The sequence below is a fragment of the Nyctereutes procyonoides genome, unplaced genomic scaffold (assembly GCF_905146905.1).
Source record: "Nyctereutes procyonoides isolate TBG_1078 unplaced genomic scaffold, NYPRO_anot_genome, whole genome shotgun sequence".
NCBI lineage: Eukaryota > Metazoa > Chordata > Mammalia > Carnivora > Canidae > Nyctereutes > Nyctereutes procyonoides.
In genome coordinates, this window is record NW_026575046.1 from 51,197,297 (window position 1) to 51,219,173 (window position 21,877).

The 21,877-nt window shown below is 37.5% G+C and overlaps 1 protein-coding gene across 4 annotated transcripts in view; it reads left to right on the plus strand.

The window, feature by feature from the left end:
* Positions 1-21,877, plus strand: part of SIMC1 (SUMO interacting motifs containing 1) — an 81,051-nt gene that overhangs the window by 51,066 nt on the left and 8,108 nt on the right. For 3 of the 4 annotated variants that reach the window (XM_055324820.1, XM_055324822.1, XM_055324821.1), the window contains exons 6-9: positions 4,209-4,361; positions 6,222-6,350; positions 19,154-19,310; positions 19,416-19,500. In XM_055324820.1, the coding sequence (XP_055180795.1) occupies positions 4,209-4,361; positions 6,222-6,350; positions 19,154-19,310; positions 19,416-19,500 (524 nt within the window). The remainder of the gene's footprint in view (positions 1-4,208; positions 4,362-6,221; positions 6,351-19,153; positions 19,311-19,415; positions 19,501-21,877) is intronic. The other variant, XM_055324823.1, reaches the window with a different exon arrangement.

The window sequence follows — 21,877 nt, forward strand, 5'->3', positions numbered from 1 at the left end:
TCTCTCCTCTCTTTCTGTCAAATAAATAAATAAATAACATCTTTAAAAAAATAAAACAACAGTATAGTGATTTGACAACTCTATATGTCATGCTATGCTCACCCCAAGTATGGCTACCATCTGTCACCACACAACACTTCCATAATATCGTTGACTTCATTCCTTGTGCTGTACCTTTCATCCCTGTGACTTATTCCTTCCATAACTTGTAGCCTATACCCCCCAATCCCCTTCACCTATTTTACTCATCCTCCCACCCCTTGTGCTCTGACAACCACCAATTTGTCTTCTGTATTTATGAGTCTGTTTCTGGTTTTTTGTTCATTTTGTTTTTAGACTCCACAAATAAGTGAAATCATATGAAATATGAAATGAACAATACGAAATCATATTTGTCTTTTTCTGACTTACTTCATCTAGAATAATACCCTCTTGGACTATCCATGTTCTCACAAATGGCAAGATCTCATTCTTTCTCGTGGCTGAGTAATATTCCACCGTATGTATGTATGTATGTGTATATATACATATATGTATCACATCTTTATCCATCCATTTATTGATGGATACTTAGGTTGCTTCCATGTCTTAGCTATTGTCAATAATGCTGCAGTAAACATAGGGGTGCTGTTCTGAACAAAAGACACAACAGCCATGTTTCTGTTTCAAAAAAGAAAGGAAACTTTATTATTATTTTAGAAACCTAATAGAAACAGAAGAGGAAAGGAATTTACACATAGATGAAGGTACTAGTAGGCAATAAATGAGAATAAGGCAGTGTTACATTAAATCAGGTGCTTACAACATCCAACCTCATCAGCTGGGGAAACCCTATGGAAACATCCAGGCTAGTGTCATGAGCTGAGGGCACCTGGGTGGTTAAGCATCTGCCTTTGACTCAGGTTATGATCCCAGAGTTCCGGGATCAAGTCCTGCCTCAGGCTCCCCACAGGGAGTCTCCTTCTTCCACTGCCTATGTCTCTGCCTCTCTCTCTGTATCTTTCATAAATAAATAAATAAGTTTTTTAAAGTCATCAACTACTTTGATTACTGATTATTTATATATGCCCTAATTTTTCCTTCTGAAAGTTTTTAGAATCCTCTTATTGCCCAGTATGCTTGTTGTAGGTCTGCATTCATCCACTATACTGGGCATTCAGTCTAGAAACATCCTTCATTCCTAGAAAATAGAGTTTTTATGTCTGTTATCATGTTTTTTAATTTCCAAGGACTTTTTAACTTTGTCTCTTATGTCCCCTTTTAAAATTAATAAAAAGTATTCTATTCTTGTTTTCTTCTTTCATGGACCCATACATTCTCATTTCTCATATCATTGATGATATTATGGCTTTTGTTTTTTTTTTTATTCTCTGTATAGTCTTATTTTCTCCTAAATTGCTTTTTTAGGGGGAGAGGGGAGCTGGTCTTGGCTACTTTGACCTTTATTTATCTCTCATAATAGAATATTTCCATAAATGTCTGGTAAACCTTGGTAGTCTATCCAAGTTTAAGGGTGAAGACTCAACAGCTGATGGGAGTTCCGAGTACATGGGAGGAATTGTCATTTCTGCACTTCCCTGTAGGTGGAACTGACTATTTATTTATTTATTTGTTTGTTTGTTTATTTATTTATTATTCATGAGAGACACACAGAGAGAGAGGCAGAGACACAGGCAGAGGGAGAAGCAGGGAGCTCCATGCAGGGAACCCAACGTGGGACTCGATCCTGGGTCTGCAGGATCACACCCTGGGCTGAAGGCGGTGCTAAACCGCTGAGCTACCCAGGCTGCCCATCATTTCTTAAAAAATACTTTGTCAATGTCTTCAGGTCTTTCCTGTTAGGCTGGATAGGTTTTCCAGAGAAGACTTCCTATTTTCTACATAAAGGATAAAGACTGGGATGCCAAGATTTTAAAAGACAAGTGTGGGAAAATAGCAAGAGTCTCTGCGTTCAGCATGCTTATGTTTACGTCATGCCCCTGTTGTGCTTTGATGCCCTTGCCTCCCAGCTGTGCCTGATATCCTAGTACAAAGACCCTCTGTTTTATCTCTGCAGGATGTTAACCTGTAGTTTAGGGTCTAAAATTTTCTTAAAGAGCTTACAAACCATTATGCTTATTTTCCCTTATATCCTTTAATTCTCATTTCAGAGAAGACTTACACTGCCATTTGCACAGCTTATTGAAGATTCCTTTTTTTTTTTTTCTTTTTTGGTAAACAGGATTAGGTAGAATTGCTTTTCTCTATTGCTTTTGCTCTACTCTTCCTAAACAAGTTTTCTCAATTCTACTAAGTCAGTTAAAATCCATCCCTTTGGGCAGCCCGGGTGGCTCAGCAATTTAGCACTGCCTTCAGCCCAGGGCCTGATCCTGGAGACCTGGAATCGAGTCCCACATCAGGCTCCCTGCATGGAGCCTGCTTCTCCCTCTGCCTGTGTCTCTGCCTCTCTCTGTGTGTATCTCTCATGGATAAATAAATCTTTAGGAAAAGAATAAATAAAATAAAATCCATCCCTTTGCTAAAGTCAGATTAAGAATCATCCTTAAGGGGCATCTGGGTGGCTAAGTGGTTGAACATCTGCCTTTGGCTCAGATTGTGATCCCGGAGTCCTGGGATCAAGTCCCACATGAGGCTCCCTGAAGGGAGCCTGCTTCTCCCTCTCCCATGTCTCTGCCTCTCTCTGTGTGTTTCTCATAAACAAATAAATAAAATCTTAAATTAAAAAAAAAAAAGAATCATCCTTAAAGGAAAGGAGCACATGGGTAGCTCAGTTAGTTAAGCATCTGACTCTTGATTTTCAACTCAGGTCATGATCTCAGGGTTGTGAGATCAAGCCCCACATTGGGTTCCATGCTGGGCATGGAGCCTGCTTACATTCTTTCTCTCCCTCTCCCTCTGTGCCGACCCTGACTTCTCTTCCTCTCTTAAAAAAGAAATCATCCTTAAAACATGAGGGGCAGCCCTGGTGGCTCAGCGGTTTAAATGCCGCCTTCAGTCCAGGGCGTGATCCTGCAGACCCGGGATCGAGTCCCACGTTGGGCTCCCTGCATGGAGCCTGCTTTTCCCTCTGCCTGTGTCTCTGCCTCTCTCTGTGTGTGTCTCTCATGAATAAATAAATAAAATCTTAAAAAAAAAAACATGAATACACTTGCCTTATTTAGTTAATTGGTAACTTTTGATTTTATGATTAGCATCTCTTAATTGACTCCTCAAATCAAAGGCTGGGACCTTGACAATTACCTGCATCTAACCATGCATCCATCCCCCATCACCTACTTTTGCACCTTCCTGTACCCAAAGTGATCAGCATACTGAATGTGCATCATTTCCTTTCCATTTTTATGTAATTTTATATCTAAAAATGTGTTCCTATACAGTATATGTTTATATTTTAGTTCCTTTCTGCTGTATATTAAAGGATATCATGCCATACATAATCTATTGGGACTTATTTTTCACTTTATATTATAGAGTACTAAGGTTTGTCCATACTGTTACTTATCACTGTAACTTACTCATTTTCACTACTATGTAGTATTCTATTTTGTTAATATACTTCATTTCCCTTCCATCCTCTAAAATTTCACTGTTGTTGTCTCCTTTCCTTTCTTCCCATTCCTTGTGGATTTTTTAAAAGAATTATTTACTGTAGCATCAGTGGGATTTTAGGAGGTAACAAAATTAGAAGTGTGTATTAAATCTACCATTTTTACCTGGGTTACCTAAGTGATCATCAATAGTAATTTTGACTGTTTGAGATGGTTTTACCTTACTAACTTTTAGAGCCTTCACCCTGTATATAGTATGACTCTATTGCACATACTCTAAACCTCAGTTATTTGCATTAGTAGATGATACCTAATCCTAGAAAGCCAGCAAGGACCTGAGTGGTCATCCAGTCTGACTTTCCATCTGCTCCAGGAAATGTTCCTGGTCAGGAGGCCATGGATACTCTTTGACCTCAGAGGTACCTTTCAATAATCTCAGGAAAATGTCAATATTTCAGCTAGCTGTTATAAGCTTACTGCAATTAAATGTAGGGTTTCCATTAGACTTGTTTAAATATTGAAAATCACCTAAGATCCCTCTTCATTGCCTTTGGAGTAATCTAGGGGCTTCAGAGCCCAGGTTTAAGGCTGTGGTTTTGAGCACCATACAATAAGACAGAAGTTTAAACTTTTTTTGTTCTAATCTTTTTTCCATTGCAGGGATGTTATCAAGTGGTTGGTCAAAGTAGTAACTGAAGATGGATTAACTCAACCCCCAAATGGGAATCAAACCTCTTCAGCAACAGGAATCTTGAAGGCCAGCAGTAACCATCCTTCTCCCCAGGCCAACCTGACAAAGAACACCAATCAGCTGTAAGGGGCAGGCACAAATTGTCTTTCCCAGGGCTGTTGGGATTTATTGCAGTAAAGAACAGCAGTATTCCTAAAAGAAGTTTCCACAAAATTAACAGGCTCTTGAAACATAGGCTGATTCTTACTAAAGACTGGCTTAGTTTGTCTAAATTCTGTGCCAAAGTTTAACAAAAGCAGATGCTTTCCCTCTCAGATGAATAGGACTTCACTAAGTGAACTTAAGTTCATAAAGTCGAAGTGAAACAAAAGCTAGGGAATTTTGTTTCCTGGATTCTAAGTGACAGTGCAGGGTTGCAGCTGCTCATCACTTCAGATGACCATTGATGGAAGAGAAGTCATGGATAGTGGGTGTTCCAGCAGCCTGTAGTCCTCAGGGAACTTTATGTCTCTCCTCCAGTCCTGAGAGAAGAATAGCAATTCAACCTGCAGATTCTAGCAGGTTATAACAGCAATGACTCAGACCAGGGCAGGTCCCATTACCTCAGACCACACTGAGAAGAGATTCTTGGTGTTTCTTTTATGGGCTTGAGAGTGGTTTTGGCATTTTTTGAGAGATGCCAAGATTTTAGGATCCAGAGCTGTCCTTATAAGTAACCTACCATTCCATGTCAGTCATACTATTAAAAGCCAGTCACATTTGACATTTCAAATACAACATTTATGCCTAAATTCTTAACACTATCTTATAATGTAGTTGCCCCAATCTAATTTTCATATAAGGCCTATGGGTTTTAACTAATTGAAGAGAGAATCTTGTATTTAAAGGGAGAATGTTTAGAACAATGAAGCACTTGCTTGACTGGGTGGGGGAGGCCCTAAAGTAGGGCTATCTTAGAACCCTAGTATATAGATCCAAGAGAGAAGCAGACACTATTCCTACAGTAAAAGAAAATCTTTATCATAATCTATTTTATTACTATTTTTTATTATAAGTAAATATTGCTAGAAATAAAAATAAGGCCCTTGAAAAGTCAGTTTATCATGATCTTAATGATCGGCACTACGATTTACCATTAATAAGGGTGAATCTGCCAGATATCTTACACAGCACTTATAACTTCATGAAAAAGATGGTATTATTCCCCCGTTTTAGAGATGAGAAGACTTGGGCTCAGAGCAGTTTAGTAACTTCTCAAAAGTTGACCAGCTTGTGATCATAGAGCCTGTAATGTCATTGCAGAATCTGATGCCAAAGCCCCTGGCCCACCTATTGTGTTACTAGCTGAAGATTTTTTGAAAACAGAGCCCTTTCTTCCATCACAAATAAAAATGCATGTTAAAAAAGGCCGACTTCAGGCCAGGCCCACATTTCTGAGGGAAAGCCTAGATTCTTTTTGCCATATCAGCCTGGCTTTCTCCCACATTTAGGTCTTGATGGGAGAGAGGGTCACAGTCCACCAGCTGAAGTTCTGAGACTGAACTTTGTAAAAGATAATTGTAAAGGAATCAGTGACAGGAAAATCATATGGTAAATATGTATTTTCTCCTGTATCAAAGAAGTTCAAGTGACTAATAGTCATCCTGGACCCGTTTCTTCATCTGGAAAATAGAGAAGTTATAGGTTAGATCCTTAAAGCTGTCTAGATCCTTAAGATCAAATGTTTCTATCTTTGAATTTAAAAGGAGCTTGCTTTTACAGCTCAACCACAAGTTCTGAGAGGTTCAGATAGTATGATCTGGCAAAAGGGATTCAGGTAGGTGAAATTGCTAAATAAAAGCATGCTGATAGCTTGAGTAGTTCTTTCTGACCTAGTATGTGCTTTACAAGATCCTTTCATAGACGGGAGGGGACCTCTCAGCTAGCAGGGTGGCTCTTTGCCACATTCTCCCACTCACTTGTATTCTATGTTCTGGACACAGGATTGTGTGTCAGCTGCAAAGGATGCTGTCCATAGCCGTAGAGGTAGACAGGACCCCCACCTGCAGCTCCAATAAAATTGCTGAGATGATGTTTGGGTTTGTGCTGGACATTCCTGAGAGGAGTCAGAGGTGAGTCTTAGTTTTGTTTCTGTTTTATGTTCTGGGAATAGAATGTCTTTTTTTTTTTTTTTAAACGATTTATTTATTTATTTTAGAGAAGAGCGAGTAGGGGTGAGGGGCAGAGGGAGAGAGAGTCTCAAGCAGATTCCACACTAAGTGTGGAGCCTAACTTGGGACTCAATCCCACGATTCCAGGATCACAACCTAAGCTAAAACCAAGAGTCAGATGCCCAACCAATTGTACCACCCAGATACCCCTGGGAACAGAATTTCAAAAGAAAATTCTGAGCAGTAGTTAAATTGGGAAAAAAAAAAAAGAGGTGGAGAGATAGTTCCTGTCTCTTTAACCTTTTGGGGAAAAAAAAAAAAGGTTCTCAATGAATTATGTGCAACTAAGGCATAGGTTCTTGAAACAGGCAGGATACCATAACTGGAGCCTACAGTTTCTTATTTAATTCATTTGGCTAATAACTTTACTCATCCCTTAGGGTTCAGCTATTCCCTGATCCTCAACCATAGAGCCTGATACAAATGTTCACTAGAGGCTTGATGAATGAAGTAGGCATGTCCACTATTAGGGGAAGAAGAGGTGAGCCAAGAATGACAACAGTTGGACCTGTAGAAAAAGCCCAGAGAGTAAGAATTAAAAATTCAGTTTCTCTAAGCATGAATTAGTAAAGCATTCCCTTAGGAGGGGATAAAGAAATAGAGTTCTTGGCTAGGACCAACAATTCCTCCTTTTAACCAGTAATTTTAGAATCTAGAGGAAAAAAATAAATAAATGAATATGAATTCATGAATAGTTGCTAGCGCAGGAAATAACCATGAGAGAGCCATTGTAACCCTTGGGGAAATTATCTCCATCAGCTCTATGTCTGACTTCTCATGCCTAACCCCTAAACTCCCAGTTGGCAGCCAAGACTATTATACAGTTCTGGTTCTTCTATTAGAAGAAAATGTCAAATCAAATAGTGCTGTAATCAAGATTTAATAAAAGTACCCCACTAAGATTAAGAAAATCATTTATTGGGTCCCTGCAATGTGCCTGTAATTGTTTCTTATATTTTCATGAAACTATGATGTTATTCTCCCTATTTAGCAAGTGAGAAAAATACTCAAGGAAATAATTAATCCAAAGTTACACAGCTAATTAGATTCATACATATTTAAAGCCAGGACTTTTTAATCCCAAGTTCAGTATTCAAAGAAGTCCATATGTTATAGCAGTCAGATCAAAAGAAGTGTACATAAATGTCATGCTTGCTCTATCACTTTGTCAGGATTATTTCATTTGGGTCCAAATCCCATACCATTCATTCATTTAAGCCCAGATTCTTATGAGAGATGGGAAATCTAAGGAATGGATAACTATAAACACATTTAGACTTAACATTGACAAAAACAATTTAAATAAAGCCTGATCCTATTTTAAAACTCAGAATGGGCAAATTGACAATCACCCAGATTATACTAGAATATAATTTATATAGCCTTTACCTTGATTTATTTAAAAATTTTTTAAGTTCAGATATACGTTACGTACAATTAAATTGTATAACTAATTTACACAAATATTCCATGGGTTTTGACAAATGCATAACCGTGTGACCTATCATGTTCCAATGGTTCATTGATAGTATATACAAATCCTGCAACCTTGCTAAGTTCACCTATTATATCTACTGGGAATTTTTTTTTTTTTCGGTTTTCTTGGGATTTTCTATATACACAATCATATTGTCTACAAATAAAAACACTTAAGTTTAACATCTTCCTTTCCAATCAATATTCCTTTTGCTTCTTTTTCCTGCCTTATTATATGGACTAGTAATCCAACAGAATGTTGGAGAAGTAGTAAGAGGAGACATCCTTGCCTTATCCCTGATCTTTGGGGAAACATTCAGTCTTTGACCATTAAGTGTAATGTTAGCTGTAGATGTTTCATAGGGGTCCTCTATCAGATTGAGGAAGCTTCCTTCTATTTCTAGTTTATTGAGTGGAGTGCTTTTATGAAGAATAGGTATTGAAATTTGTTAAATATATTTTTGCATCTATTGAGATAATCATAATTTTTCTTCTTTATTCCATTGATGTGATGAATTACATTGATTAATTTCCTAATGTTAAACCAACCTTCATTCTAGAATTAAAAAATTGTACTTGGTTGTGATATGTTACCCTTTTTGTGTATTGACAGATTCCACTTACTAATATTTTGTTAAGGGCTTTCTCATCTGTGTTTACAAAAAATATTGATCTGTAATTTCATTTTCTTATAATGTTCAACTTTACTCATATTTAGAGAAATATAAATTAAAAACTACAGTGAGATACCATTTTTCACCTATCCAAATAGAATTTTGAGGTACAATAAATACACTCCATTAGAGAAGTTTTAAGAAACCAAGTACTCACACATTGCTGGTGGTACTGCAAAATGGTACAAATCTATCAGGAATTTTGCAATATCTAACAAAACTAAGTGTACATTTACCTCTCAACTCAACAATCTCACTTCTAGGAATTTGCCCTGAAGACACACTTCTAACTGTATGAAAATACGATATGTAGGATATTCATTACAGCATTGTTTGTAATTGTAAAATATTAGAAACAACCCAAAAGCCCATACATAGGGCAGTGGCTGAATAGCTGTAGTACATCTACCCAGTGGAATATTAAGCAGCTATAAAAAAATAAAAATTAAAAGTAGGAGCAAAATTACTGAGCTGATTTCCAAAATATATTGTTAAGAAAGCAAAATACAAAAGAGTATGCATAGTAAGTATATGTATCTTTTTGTAAGAAGGGAGAAATTTTTAAATGTACATGATTATCCTCATTTGTCAAAAAAGTTAAGATAAATGGTAAGTTAAGATAAATGGCAAACTAATCAAATTGCTTATGTACAGGGAATGGATGGGAATGGGCTGGAAAGGAGAAAATGTAGGCCAGAGTAATACTAATGGTGGTGTTGGTGGCATAATACTTCCAAGTATACTTCTTTGTATAGTTAAAACTTTTAGGCTTTAGGAACCACATTAATGTTTTATATTCTCAAAAAAGGAAAATAAGTTAACAAGAGAGTTGAAAGATATATCAACAAGGGAGGGCCTAAGATGGAATACAGATACAAATTAACCTGTGTTTTAATAACATAACTGGAGTGAAGGAAGGGGTGTGAGGGAGAACAAGCCCAAGTAACTTTTTTTTCAGTTTTTATTTTTAAATAATTATGGATTCATAGGAGGCTGCAAAACACAAAATAGAGAGGTCCTATGTATCTTTCACTCTGCTTTCCTCCAGTGATTACCTCTTACATAACTATAGTACAATATCACTAACAGGAAATTAACATTGGTACAATCCATAGAACATATACAGATTTCACCCATTTTATATGCACTCATTTGTGTGCAATGCGATCACATGTAGATTCATGTAACTATCAGCACAACCCAGATATACAGAACTGTCCCATCTCCACAAGAATCCCTTTCCTTTTATGGCCACACCATCCATCTTCCCCAATCCCTGGCAACCACTAATCTGTCCGAGTAATTTAAAACATAGTATTTGGACTAAATACTCTCAGGCTAAAGAGAAAACGAACTGTAAATAAATATTGAACTCTAGTTAGTAGATTCTTTTTCATAGAGGTATGAGTTAACAATTCAAAAACTATCTTATATGTATTCTAGGATTAAACAAATAAATGTATTGTGGATAATGAAAGCCAAATTTCTTATGGTCAGAGAAGAGAGTTACACATATGAAAAGGGGAAAGGATAGAAGGAGCCCTGTGGTGCTAGATTGAAATTGGAGGTATCAGAATGAACTTGTGGTTTCTAACAAATATAGATAGATAAGGGAATAGATATAGATGTGTGTGTGTATTCATACATCTTTTTCCTACCTCTACCCACTGAGAGAACATAGAAATAATTATACCTTAGTAGCAATAAGCTCACCTAGTACCCAGACATTTGTTTCTAAATACCAATTTACAGCAAAAGAAACCAGAGTTTCTTGAAGAAGAAGATAATTGCACAGCTAAGGTAGGGAAAAATACAAGATGAACCTGGAACAAACATCTTGTACCAGGAAGTAAGGAAATGTTCAAAGGATGTTCAGAACATGGTAGGTTAAAGATCTACTGACCAAATCTGGGATAATTTAGGCATCAAAATAAATATTGAGAGTAAAAGACTGTAATTATTAAATAAAATAAGAATCTATGATTCTAATACTGACAAGAAGGAAGGAAGAGAAGGGATGTTCTTCCTTACAGTTGAAAGCCAACTAATAAATGTAAAAAGAAACAATGAGTTAGGAAAAAATGCCACTTGACAACCATCATAATAGTTAATTCAGGTATGAATGGATATTAAAATGGTGAAAGTTTGTGGAGTATCAAGGTATTTTCATAATCTCAAGGTATATTGCCATAAGATATTCATTAATTATAATGGGAAAAATAATAACTTTAGAGTGGAGGCATTACCTTAGTCACTAAGTGTTCAGAGTTAGCATTAACAATAAGACAAGTTGGCATCGTATGCCTTTTCATATGATGCACTGAGAAAAACGATATAATTCTTGCAATACTCTTGCCCAAAAATGCATAACCTCAATCTAATTGTGGAGAAATATCAGACAAATCCCAAATGAGAAATAGTCTATGAAAAAAACTGACCTGCACTTTTAAAAAATGTCAATGTCATGAAGGACAAAATGAAGTTGAGGAACTGTCCCAGTTCAAAGTCAAAGGACTTGCAAAAACAGTCAACTGAATGCAATGTGTAATCTGTGATTTTCTTTTGCTATAAATAGCTTTATGAGGACAATGAAAAAAAATCTGATTAAAGTTCTTGGATAATATAATAGCATTGTAATAAAATTAATTTCCTGATTTTGATCATTGTATCTAGTTATCTAAGAGAATGTCCTTGTTTTAGGAATTATACAGTGAAGTATTTAGGGGTAAATGGGCATGATGTCTGCAACTTACTCTCAAGAAGTTCAGAGAAGAAAATTGAAAAACAGAGGGAAGGATAAAGAAGATGTGATAAGCATTTGGTGAAAAGTATTAAGGGTGTTTGGGAATTCTTTGTACTATTCTTGCAACTCTTCTAGGAGTCTAACAAAAAGTTAATTTTTTAAAAAAAAGGTATATTTGCTGTAAATATTATATAATCTGGATTTTTTTAGTCAGCTGATAATCCCTGCCTTTTAATGCGAGTTACTTATTCTATTTACATTTAATTGTTGGTTTTATATCTGTCATCTTGCTTTTTGTTTCCTACTTGTCTCTTTTCTCCTTTGTTCATTTTTACCTCTTTTTCTGCCCTCTTTTGGATTAAGTATTCTATTATTTCATTGTATTTTCCTATTGGCTCTTAGCTTTTTTTTTTATATATATATTTTATTTGTTTATTCATGAGAGACACAGAGAAAGAAGCAGAGACATAGAGGGAGAAGCAGGCTCCTATGTGGGACTCAATCCCAGGACCCCAGAATCACGACCTGAGCCAAGGCAGGCACTCAACCCCTGAGTCACCCAGGTGCCCCAGCTCTTAGCTTTTTATAATTAAAATTTTATTTTGACATAATTATATATTTGCACTAATTATAAGTAATAATACAGAGAGATCCCATGTACTCTTTACACAGTTTCCCCAGTGATAAATATATTGCAAAACTATAGTGCACTATCACAGCCAGCATATCAAGATTGATACAAGCCAAGATACAGAGCCTTTTCATCACCACAAGGATTACTCACGTTGCCATTTTATAGGTATACACACTACCCACCCCCACCCTATGTTTTCTTAACCCCTGGCAGGTAAACTGATCTCTGTTTTTATATTTTTGCCATTTCAAGAATCCTTTTTTAAGATTTTATTTATTTATTTGAGAGAAAAAAAGAGAGAGAGAGAGAGAGCACAAACAATATGAGGGCAGAGGAAGCAGAAGATTCCCTGCTGAGCAAAGAGCCCAATGCATGACCTGAGACAAAGGCAAACGCTTAACCCACTTAACTTCCTGCAAGGGGCCCTTTACCTACCCAAGCACCTCTCATTTCAGGAATATTTTATAAATGGAATTATACAGTATATAACCTTTTGGGGTTAGCTTTTTTCATTCAGTATAATTCCCTAGAGATTCACCCAGGTTGTTATGTGTATCAATAGTTAATCAGTTTTTATTACTGAATAGTATTTCATGGTGTGAATGTACCATGGATTTTTCTTTTTAACTACCCATTGAGGATATCTATTTCTTTACAGTTTAGGACTATTAGGAATAAAGCTGCTATAAATATTCATATATTTCACATAAATCTTCATCTGAACATAAGTTTTCATGTCTCTGGAATAAACACCAAGGAGTATGATTTTTGTATCATATGTTAATTGCATGTTTAGTTTTTAAGAAATACCAAACTGGCTGTACTATTTTACGTTCTCACCAAAAACATATGTGTGATCCACTTTCTCTGCATCCTGGCCAGCATTTGGTGTTGCCACTCTTTTTTATTCTAGCCATTCTAATAGGTTATGGTGATATCTCATGATTTTCATTTTTATTTCTCTAATGGCTAATGAATTTGAACATCTTCTCATGTGCTTATTGCCATCTGTATAACTTTACTGAAATGTCTCTTTTTTTCAGTTTCTAAGTGGATTGTTTGCTTTTTTACTGTTGAGCTTTGAGAATCTTTCTGTATTCTAGATACTACTTTCTTGTCAGATCTGTGGTTTGCAAGAATTTTCTACTATTTTATAGTTTGTTTTTTCAGCCTCTAAACAAGATCTTTCACAGAGCAAAAGTTTTAAATGTTTATAGAATACAACTTAGCAACTTTTCCTTTTATGGATAATAGTTTTGTGCCAAGATTCCTTGGGATTTGTTTACACAGATGTGTGTCACTGTGTCATCTGCAAACAGGGACAGTTTTATTTCTCCCTTTCTAGAATCTTTATGCCTTTTATTTCCTCTTCTTGCCTTTTTGCACTGGCTAGAACTTCCACAACTCTATTGAATAGCAGTGGTAAATGCAGACATCTTTGCCTTTTTTAATGATCTGGGGGAAAGCATTCAGATCATTAATTAATTATTTATATAAACCCATCATTAATTATGATGCTAGCTATGGGGCTTTTTGTGGATGTTCATTAACAAGTTGAAGAAGTTCTCTTTACTCTTAGTTTTCATTATGAGTGGGTATTGAATTTTATCAAATACTTTTCAGCAAATGTTTTAATGTTTGCTCTTAGAATTACAATATGCATCCTTAACTTACTATAGTCTGCCTTGAATTAATTTTATATCACTTAACATATAATGTAAGAATCTTAAAACTGTATTTCCATTTACCCTACTCATCCTTTGTGCTTAATTGTCATACATTTTACTTTTATATAGGTATAAACTACAGAACGAAGTCATATTTTTGTTTTAAACACCTACACTTGTTTTTAAAATAAATTTAAGAGATGATGTGGGGAGGGTCTTTTTATTTACACACCACAATACTGTGATTTATACTAAGAAATATATATTTAGTCTTCATCCCATTTCTGGCACAGAGCTCCTAAAACTCTTGGACTTCCTAAGTGAGAAGAGAGAAAAGTGTTTTTTATTATGTTAATGAGGTGACTTTTGGAATGTCCCTAGGGTAAGAGTGGGAGCTGGTTGTCCAGGAACTTTGTCCCAACCCCCCAACTCCTACCCCATCCACTCCTACAAGGAGGTGAGAGGGTCTGGGGATTGAGTTTAATCACAAATGATCAGTGATTTAATCCACCATGCCTATCTAACGAAGCCTCCATAAAAAACCAAGAAGACAGGGCTCTGGAAGCTCACAGTACAGTGAACACAGGGAGAATGACAGCCTCAGAGAGCTTGGAAGCTTTTCACCCCTTCCCACATACCTTACCCTATACATCTCTTGCATCTGGCTGTTCCTGTCCCTTTATAAAAACTGGTAAACTAGTAAGTAATTTTTTTTTTTTTAGTTTTATGAACTGCTCTAGCAAATTAATTGAATCTGAGGAGAGAGACCTGGGAACCTTTGATCTACAGTCAGTCATCCAGAAACACAGATGACAATCTCAATGTGAGAGTGGCATCTGAAGTGAGGAGGGAGGGAGTCTCATAGGACCAAGCCCAGAGACCTGTGGGATCTGATGATGTCTACAGGTAGAGAGTGCCAGAATTGAGTTAATTGCTTGATGGTATTACAAAAAAAACATACACGGGACCCACACAGTTACCATTTCTGGTGTTCTTTCTTAAAAATTCAAGTTCCATTTGGTGTCATTTCTTATCCACCCAAAGAACTTACTTTTTAAAGTACTTTTTGTAGTGCAGGTTTACTTGTAAGAAATCCTCTCAGCTTTTATCTGAAAATGTTTTTATGCCTTCAATGAGGAATGGCGTTTTTACTTGATGTAAATTCTAGGTTGATAGGTATTTTTTTTCTTTATTTTAAAGATGTTCCATTTTCTCCTGGTTTACCAATGTAAAGTTATTAGAATATCTAACTATTGTTCCCCTCTACGTCCATGGGTCTTTTTTCTCTGGCTGCTTTATTTTTGATTTTCAACAATTTGGTTATGATACCTAAGTGTGATTTTATTTACATTTATCCTGCTTGGGGTTTACTAAGCTTCTTAAATCTGTGAGTTGGTTTTTTTTCATCAAATTTTGAAACAGTTTGATCATAATTTTTTTGCCCCAAACTCTCATCTTATTCTGGGGATTCAAGTGCATGTATGTTGAATTGCTTGGCCCTGTTTCACAGATCAGCAAGGTTCTGATGTTTTCTATTTGCTTTGTTTTGTCTTGACATTTTTCTCTACTTCAGTTTGGATAGTCTTCAGGATCCCTGACCTTTGCTTTCACAGTGCCCAGTGTGCTATTAAGCCTATCTTGTGGTCTTTTTTTTTTTTTCTTCCCATTTCAGATATTATATTTTTCAGATCTGGAGTTTCCATTTATTTCATTTTTTATAGTTTCTGTCTCTCTTTGCTGATAGTCCCCACCTAGTCACTCACTATATACATCTTTGTCGATTGGTTGGTTGGTTAATTTTGAACATTTATAATAGCTGTTCTAAAGGCCTTGTCTACTAATTCTAACATCACTGGACTTTGTTTCTCTGGACATTTTGCTCCTGGTTATGAATCATATTTTCCCACTTTTTCCTATGTCTAATAATTTTTTGCTGTTTGCTGGACATTATGAATGCTGCCTGTTTTTTTTAAAGAGTATTGAGTTTTATTCTGCTGAGGGTTGTTTCTAGCATTTGTAAGGGTGCTTCTAAAGCAGACCTTATTAAAGGGCTTGAGTCTTGAGGCTAGTCCTTTTGGGGTCTCAAATGAAGGCCCAGGATGTTCAGTGAGGTCTCTCCACTCTCGCTCATTGAAACCCCAGTGTCTCTCAGCATTGGGAAATCTCCAGAATCTCCACTCAGCTCACAAGCCTCCAGTTGCTATTCTTTCTCAGCTCTTTAAGCTTCTTCCTGCACATGTGCCAAGGTCCCCTTTACACACATTTCTTAAACTCCTTCTCCTCCAACACAAATTCCAGCCACCTCAGCTGTCCTGACTGCCAGTCTCTGCTCTGCCCAGCAAGCCTACTGCTTTGTGTTTGGGGCCCATATTTTCCTCTGCCTTAGTTAGAAAATGTCCCCCATAAGAAATCTGGGATAAATGTGGGGTTTACCACTTTTGTTTCCCTTCTTTTAAGAATAACAATACTTTGGGGACACCTGGGTGGCTCAGTGGTTGAGCGTCTGCCTCTGACTCAGGGTATGATCCCGGGGTTCCGGGATCGAGTTCCGCATCGGGCTTCCTGCGTGGAGCCTTGCTTCTCTCTGCCTGTGTCTCTGCCTCTCTCTGTGTGTCTTTCATGAATAAATAAAATATTTTAAAAAAAGAATAACAGTACTTTGAATCAGCTTGTCCAACACCTGAAAATAGTTATTGCATATATTTCTCCAGTTTTATAATTGTTAAGACAGGAGGGTAAATCAAATACCAGGTGTTCTATGAATCTAGATGTTGACCTTCCTCTATATCTTGTTTTTAAATTCAAATATCAATTGCAATAGATATTGTACCTCCATTTCCTATTATGGCCAATGCATTAAAATTACGTTTTTATCTTTTGTATATTTCTGAGTTTGCCACCTGTGGATTATAAAAACAAGACAAACACAGGCCCTAGAAACAAAATTAGAAGAAAAGATACAGTTTGAAATAAAAGGTTATTGAATAGGAAAACTGTCTTGTGAGAGAAATAGGCCAAATACAGAGTAGAAATTGGACTTTTTAAAAAGATTTTATTTATTTATTTCAGAGAGAGAGAGTGTGCACATAAGTCTGCCTGAGACTCCCCTCTGAGCATGGAGCCTGATGCAGGACTCAGTCCCATGACCCACAAGATCATGACCTGAGCTGAAACCAAGAGTTGGGTGTTTAACCAACTGAGCCACTCAGACAGCACTAGAAATTGGACTTAAAAAGAATTTGGGGAATATCTTGCAAGTGTAATCATTTGGAGTTCCTTGCATCAAAGAAGAAAACTTGTGGGGCACCTGGGTGGCTCAGTCAATTAAGCATCTGACTCTTGATCTCAGTCCAGGTCTTGATCTCAGGGTTATGAGTTCAAGTCCTGTGTTGGGCTCCACACTGGATATGGAGCCTACTTAAAAAAAAAGAAGAGGGACACCTGGGTGGCTCAGTGGTTGAGCTTCTGCTTTCAGCTCAGGGTGTGATCCCAGGATCTGGGATCGAGTCGCACATCAGGCTCCGTGGGGGGAGCCTGCCTATGTCTCTGCCTCTCTCTCTGTGTCTTTCATGAATAAATAAATAAATCTTTAAAAAAAAAAAGAATAAAATTTGTCAGAGAAGGTATAAAATGATTTTCAAATCACTAAAGAGATAAAATGGAGTTTCACAAATATTATAGACTTTAAAACTTTTGAATATGGTGCCTGGATGGCTCAGTGGATTAAGCATCTGCCTTTGGCTCAGGTCATGATCACAGGGTCCTAGGATTGAGTCCTACACCAGGCTCCCTGCTGTGCAGGGAGTCTGCTTCTCCCTCTCCCTCTGCCTGCCTCTCCCTTGCTTGTGCTCTCTAATAAAGAAATAAAATCTTTTAAAAAATAAATAATATTTTTGAATAGTAAGGCAAAGGTTAAAAATTTTCATTTTGCTTTATGAACTTTGCTTTTATAGGAATAATATATGTGCCTGGTGCAAAAACAAAAGGAAAGGGAGAAAAGAAAAATGAATAGATACTTTGTGATTTATCATTTTTATAAATGGCAGTGAAGAACTTCCTATTTTTCCAAATGTTGCAAAACTACAAAGGGGCAAATGTTGTAGGAGAAAAACCTCTTGGATTGGGGATAGCTTTGTTCCTCATTGCTGCACCTCCTTATCTGTTCACAAGCTATCTGCTTCCAGAACTGCTCTAACCAACAGACCTGACAAGGACTGACAAAGAAACCTATAAGCTAACACTTTCAGGAAGTCCAGAGATACAATCTGTGCATCTGAGATTTATAACATTCTTTTGGAGGCTGACATTGCTTTTATTTTTATTTTTTTTTATTTTTTTTTAATTTATTTATTTATGATAGTCACACACACAGAGAGAGAGAGAGAGAGGCAGAGACACAGGCAGAGGGAGAAGCAGGCTCCATGCACCGGGAGCCCGACGTGGGATTCGATCCCGGGTCTCCAGGATCGCGCCCTGAGCCAAAGGCAGGCGCCAAACCGCTGCGCCACCCAGGGATCCCTGACATTGCTTTTAGAACAATGAGCCACATGGGTGGCTCAGTCAGTTAGGCAACTGACTCTTGATCTCAGTTCAAGTGTTGATCTTGGGTCAGGGGCTCAGTTTCCACGCTGGGTGTGGAGTCTACTTTAAGGAAAAAGAAAGAAAAAAAAAAGGCCATAGAACAATGAGCTAAATTAACCTTCCTGAAGCACAACTGCAGCTTTGTAGCTCTCCTTCTCTGAGACTCTGAATATGCTCCAGTCCACCTTTGCTGGTCAAGCCCTGCTTTAGGCAGAGTGACAAAGTCAAAGGCAAGAGTCCTTCTGCAACTCTCAAGTCCTAGACTTGAAATTTAAGAAGTTGCAATGCCCACAGCTGTGTACTTTTTACTTCTTTCTTTTTGTCCAGGTTTTTACCCCTCTGGTGGAATGCCTCCTGCCTTGAGCCTTTTCTGCTCCTGCTAGACCACTGTCCCATGCCTCCTCCTCCGTTAGAAGGCCACACGAGGTCCCCTGACCAAATGTACTCTCTCCAGTGTGTATCTCTGGAGCACCACAGGCAGCTCACATACAGGTGCACTGGCCCTGCATTTTATTTAGGTCCCCACTGCATACATTTGCCTCTATTCAACAATCAGCTTTTTGAGAGAAATGCCTTATTTGGTGTATCTTCATATTTGCTGTGCCAAACAGTATCTGGAACATTGTGGACATTTAGAAAGATTTATTCTCAGAATTAATTCTCTTACAATATGAACTTACTCTTTTTAATGTGTCCTAAACTTTTCCAAGTATCAAAGACTTTTCCCTCTTTCTGGCAGTTGTTAATTCATGAACAAATCCACCTCTGCCTCCTTCACAAGCTTCTTGTGAATATGTAGGCCTCTATCATATTCCTTCTTAGCTATCTCTGTTTTAGGGCAAACATTAGAGCTTTCAGGGGGAATTGTGGTATATGTTACCTTAAAGTGATAGTGGTGATGGTTAGCCCTCTTTCTCTTCTCCACACAGGGAGATGTTCTTTACTACCATGGAAAGCCACCTTCTGCGCTGCAAAGTGTTAGAAATCATATTCCTCCACAGCTGTGAGACGCCCACCCGCCTGCCCTTATCTCTGGCCCAGGCCCTCTATTTTCTGAACAATTCCACATCACTGCTCAAGTGTCAGGTACATGCTTCCCCGCCTCAGTCAGGCCTAGAAAACCTTCCCCTTCACCCTTGAGCATGTAACTGAAGAGGGCACCTCCTACCAATTGCTTTCACTTCTCCGCAGTCGGATAAAACCCAGTGGCAGATGTGGGATGAACTTGTTGAGCACCTGCAGTTCCTGTTATCCAGTTATCAGCATGTGTTAAGAGGTAAGCATGTGTTAAGAGGTAATTTATTCACAAACAAGATTGTATGGGAGTCTCACAATGGCCATTATTATGAATTGAAGTTACGTGGGGGATTCTAATTTGTTAGCCAAAGTAAAGCATCGTTCCTTGGTTATAGCTATAAGGAACAAAGAATGGCATGTTTGGAATCACTGCTACAAAACAGAAGAATTCACATATTTTTGTTATGGCAGATAATACAGTGGTCCTTGCAATTATTAAATTGTATAGGTAAACAGAAGTCATCATACCGTGAGAAGTATTCTGCAATGACCTGATTAGCCCTGGCATCTTACCCTGGCCCATCATTGCAGAGTGTCTGTTGGGTCATTTGTTCATTGGCTATGGACATTGTAAACATCTGTCAATATGATACAAATCCAGAGCAAATCAGTGGCAAGGTAAAAGCATAGCATACATCTTGCAGAAGCTGTAAGATACTCTAAAGTCTGTGAAAGTGGCTTTCCTTAAGTCCCAGGCAAAGCCAGTGATCAAGGAGGATCCAGGAGAGTTAGACTAATTAATGTTCAGGAAGTAAATACTGACGAGGGTAATAACAGAATAGCCGCTTCAAATGAGAATGATTTTATTAGCCAAAGATTAATAAGGCCCTTGGGAAAACTGATGTAATTATTAATTCTAAAAGGAAAAATAGTGACTTTTTTTGCAGATTTATTTATTTATTTATTTATTTATTTATTTATTTATTTATTTGAGAGCAAGAGAGCACATACAAGCAGGGGAAATGGGAGCAAGAGAGGGAGAGAGAATCTCCAGCAGACTCCCTGCTGAGCATGGAGCCCAAAGTGGAAATCATCCTACAACCCTGAGATCATGAGCTGAGCTGAAACCAAGAGTCAGGCACTTAACCAACTGAACCACCGAGGTGCCCTCCAGAATAGTAACTTTTTAGGGGAGAAAACATATTCCTCTTAATGTGATGCCCTGAGAAGGACACATCATCACTTAGGTGCTCTTGCCAAAAATCCATAACCTGAATCTAATCACAAGGAAACACCAGACAAATTCACCCGGAGAGACCTTTTACAAAATAATTGGGCTGTACTCTTCAAAAGTGCCAGTGTCTTAAAAACAAAGACAGACAGACAGCCCGGGAGGCTCATGGGTTTAGCACTGCCTTCAGACCAGGGTGTGATCCTGGAGACCATGGATGGAGTCCCATGTCAGGCTCCCTGCATGGAGCCTGCTTCTCCCTCTGCCTCTGACTCTCTCTCTCTGTGTCTCTCATGAATAAATAAATAAAATATTTAAAAAAAAATAAAAGACTAAGCACCTGTTCCAGATTAGAAACAAACTAAAGCACATTAATACTAAATGTAAAACATGATCCTGGATGAGCTCCTGAACCAGGGAAAAGAAGCTATAAAGTATGTTACTGAAATGATTGGTGAAATTTCAATGGATTAGATCATAGTATTCAACTAATATTTAATGTCCTATTTTTGATAATGATCCTGGCTTATGAAAATAAATGTCCTCAGTCTTAGGAAATCCAGATTGAAGTATTAGAAGGTAGAAGGACACAATGGTCTACTCCCTCTGAAATAGGAGGAGGGAAAGTACATATTTATACATAAGTATATGTAAATATATAAATGTATATATAAGACAAATTTTATATTTACTTGCCATGATCATGTTGAGGTTAATTTTAGCTCAGTAATGCCACTGGGGAAGGTACAATGGCCTTTATCCCCTCTCGGGTCTGGAACTGAGGAAGCTATTGTAGAGAAATAAAAAACAAACACTGAATTTAAGACAGATATGGGTTTGAATCCCAACTCCACCACTTACTCTGCTAACTTTATGTCTCTAAACCTCACTTTCTTCTATGAAATGGGAACAGTAAAATAGAATTTCCAACACTGATTGTTAACAGATGGGAGAAAAAGTAGTGAGGACTCAGTCCGTGGTAGTTGAATCTCAGGCTGCTTCTTTGCCCACCAGGAATAGGCTACAAAATCTCTTATGTTTCAGGCTCCTGTAACTAAAATTTCAAAGTGTGTCGTCAAGGCCATGAGATATGTGGTTGTGTAGTTTGTGCATTTTTTTGAACCCTCAAAGAAAGGTACATGTCCTTCTCAGAACAAAGCCCCAAAGGCAAATTCCATGTTATATATAGCCTCGTCAAGGTTTACATAATTGTTCTTTTGGAGATCAAACAGAAAGTTTAATATTAAAGCAGCCTGATTTTACTTAAAGTTCACCTTAAAACTCCTTATTTACTTCTGTTTTGCTTCCCAGGGAATACAGCTGGGCCTTGGGCAGTAATGACTTAAGATGGAAATGGGACCCATTTTCATTCCAGAATCTTTTTATGCTTCTAACAAGGGAGAGG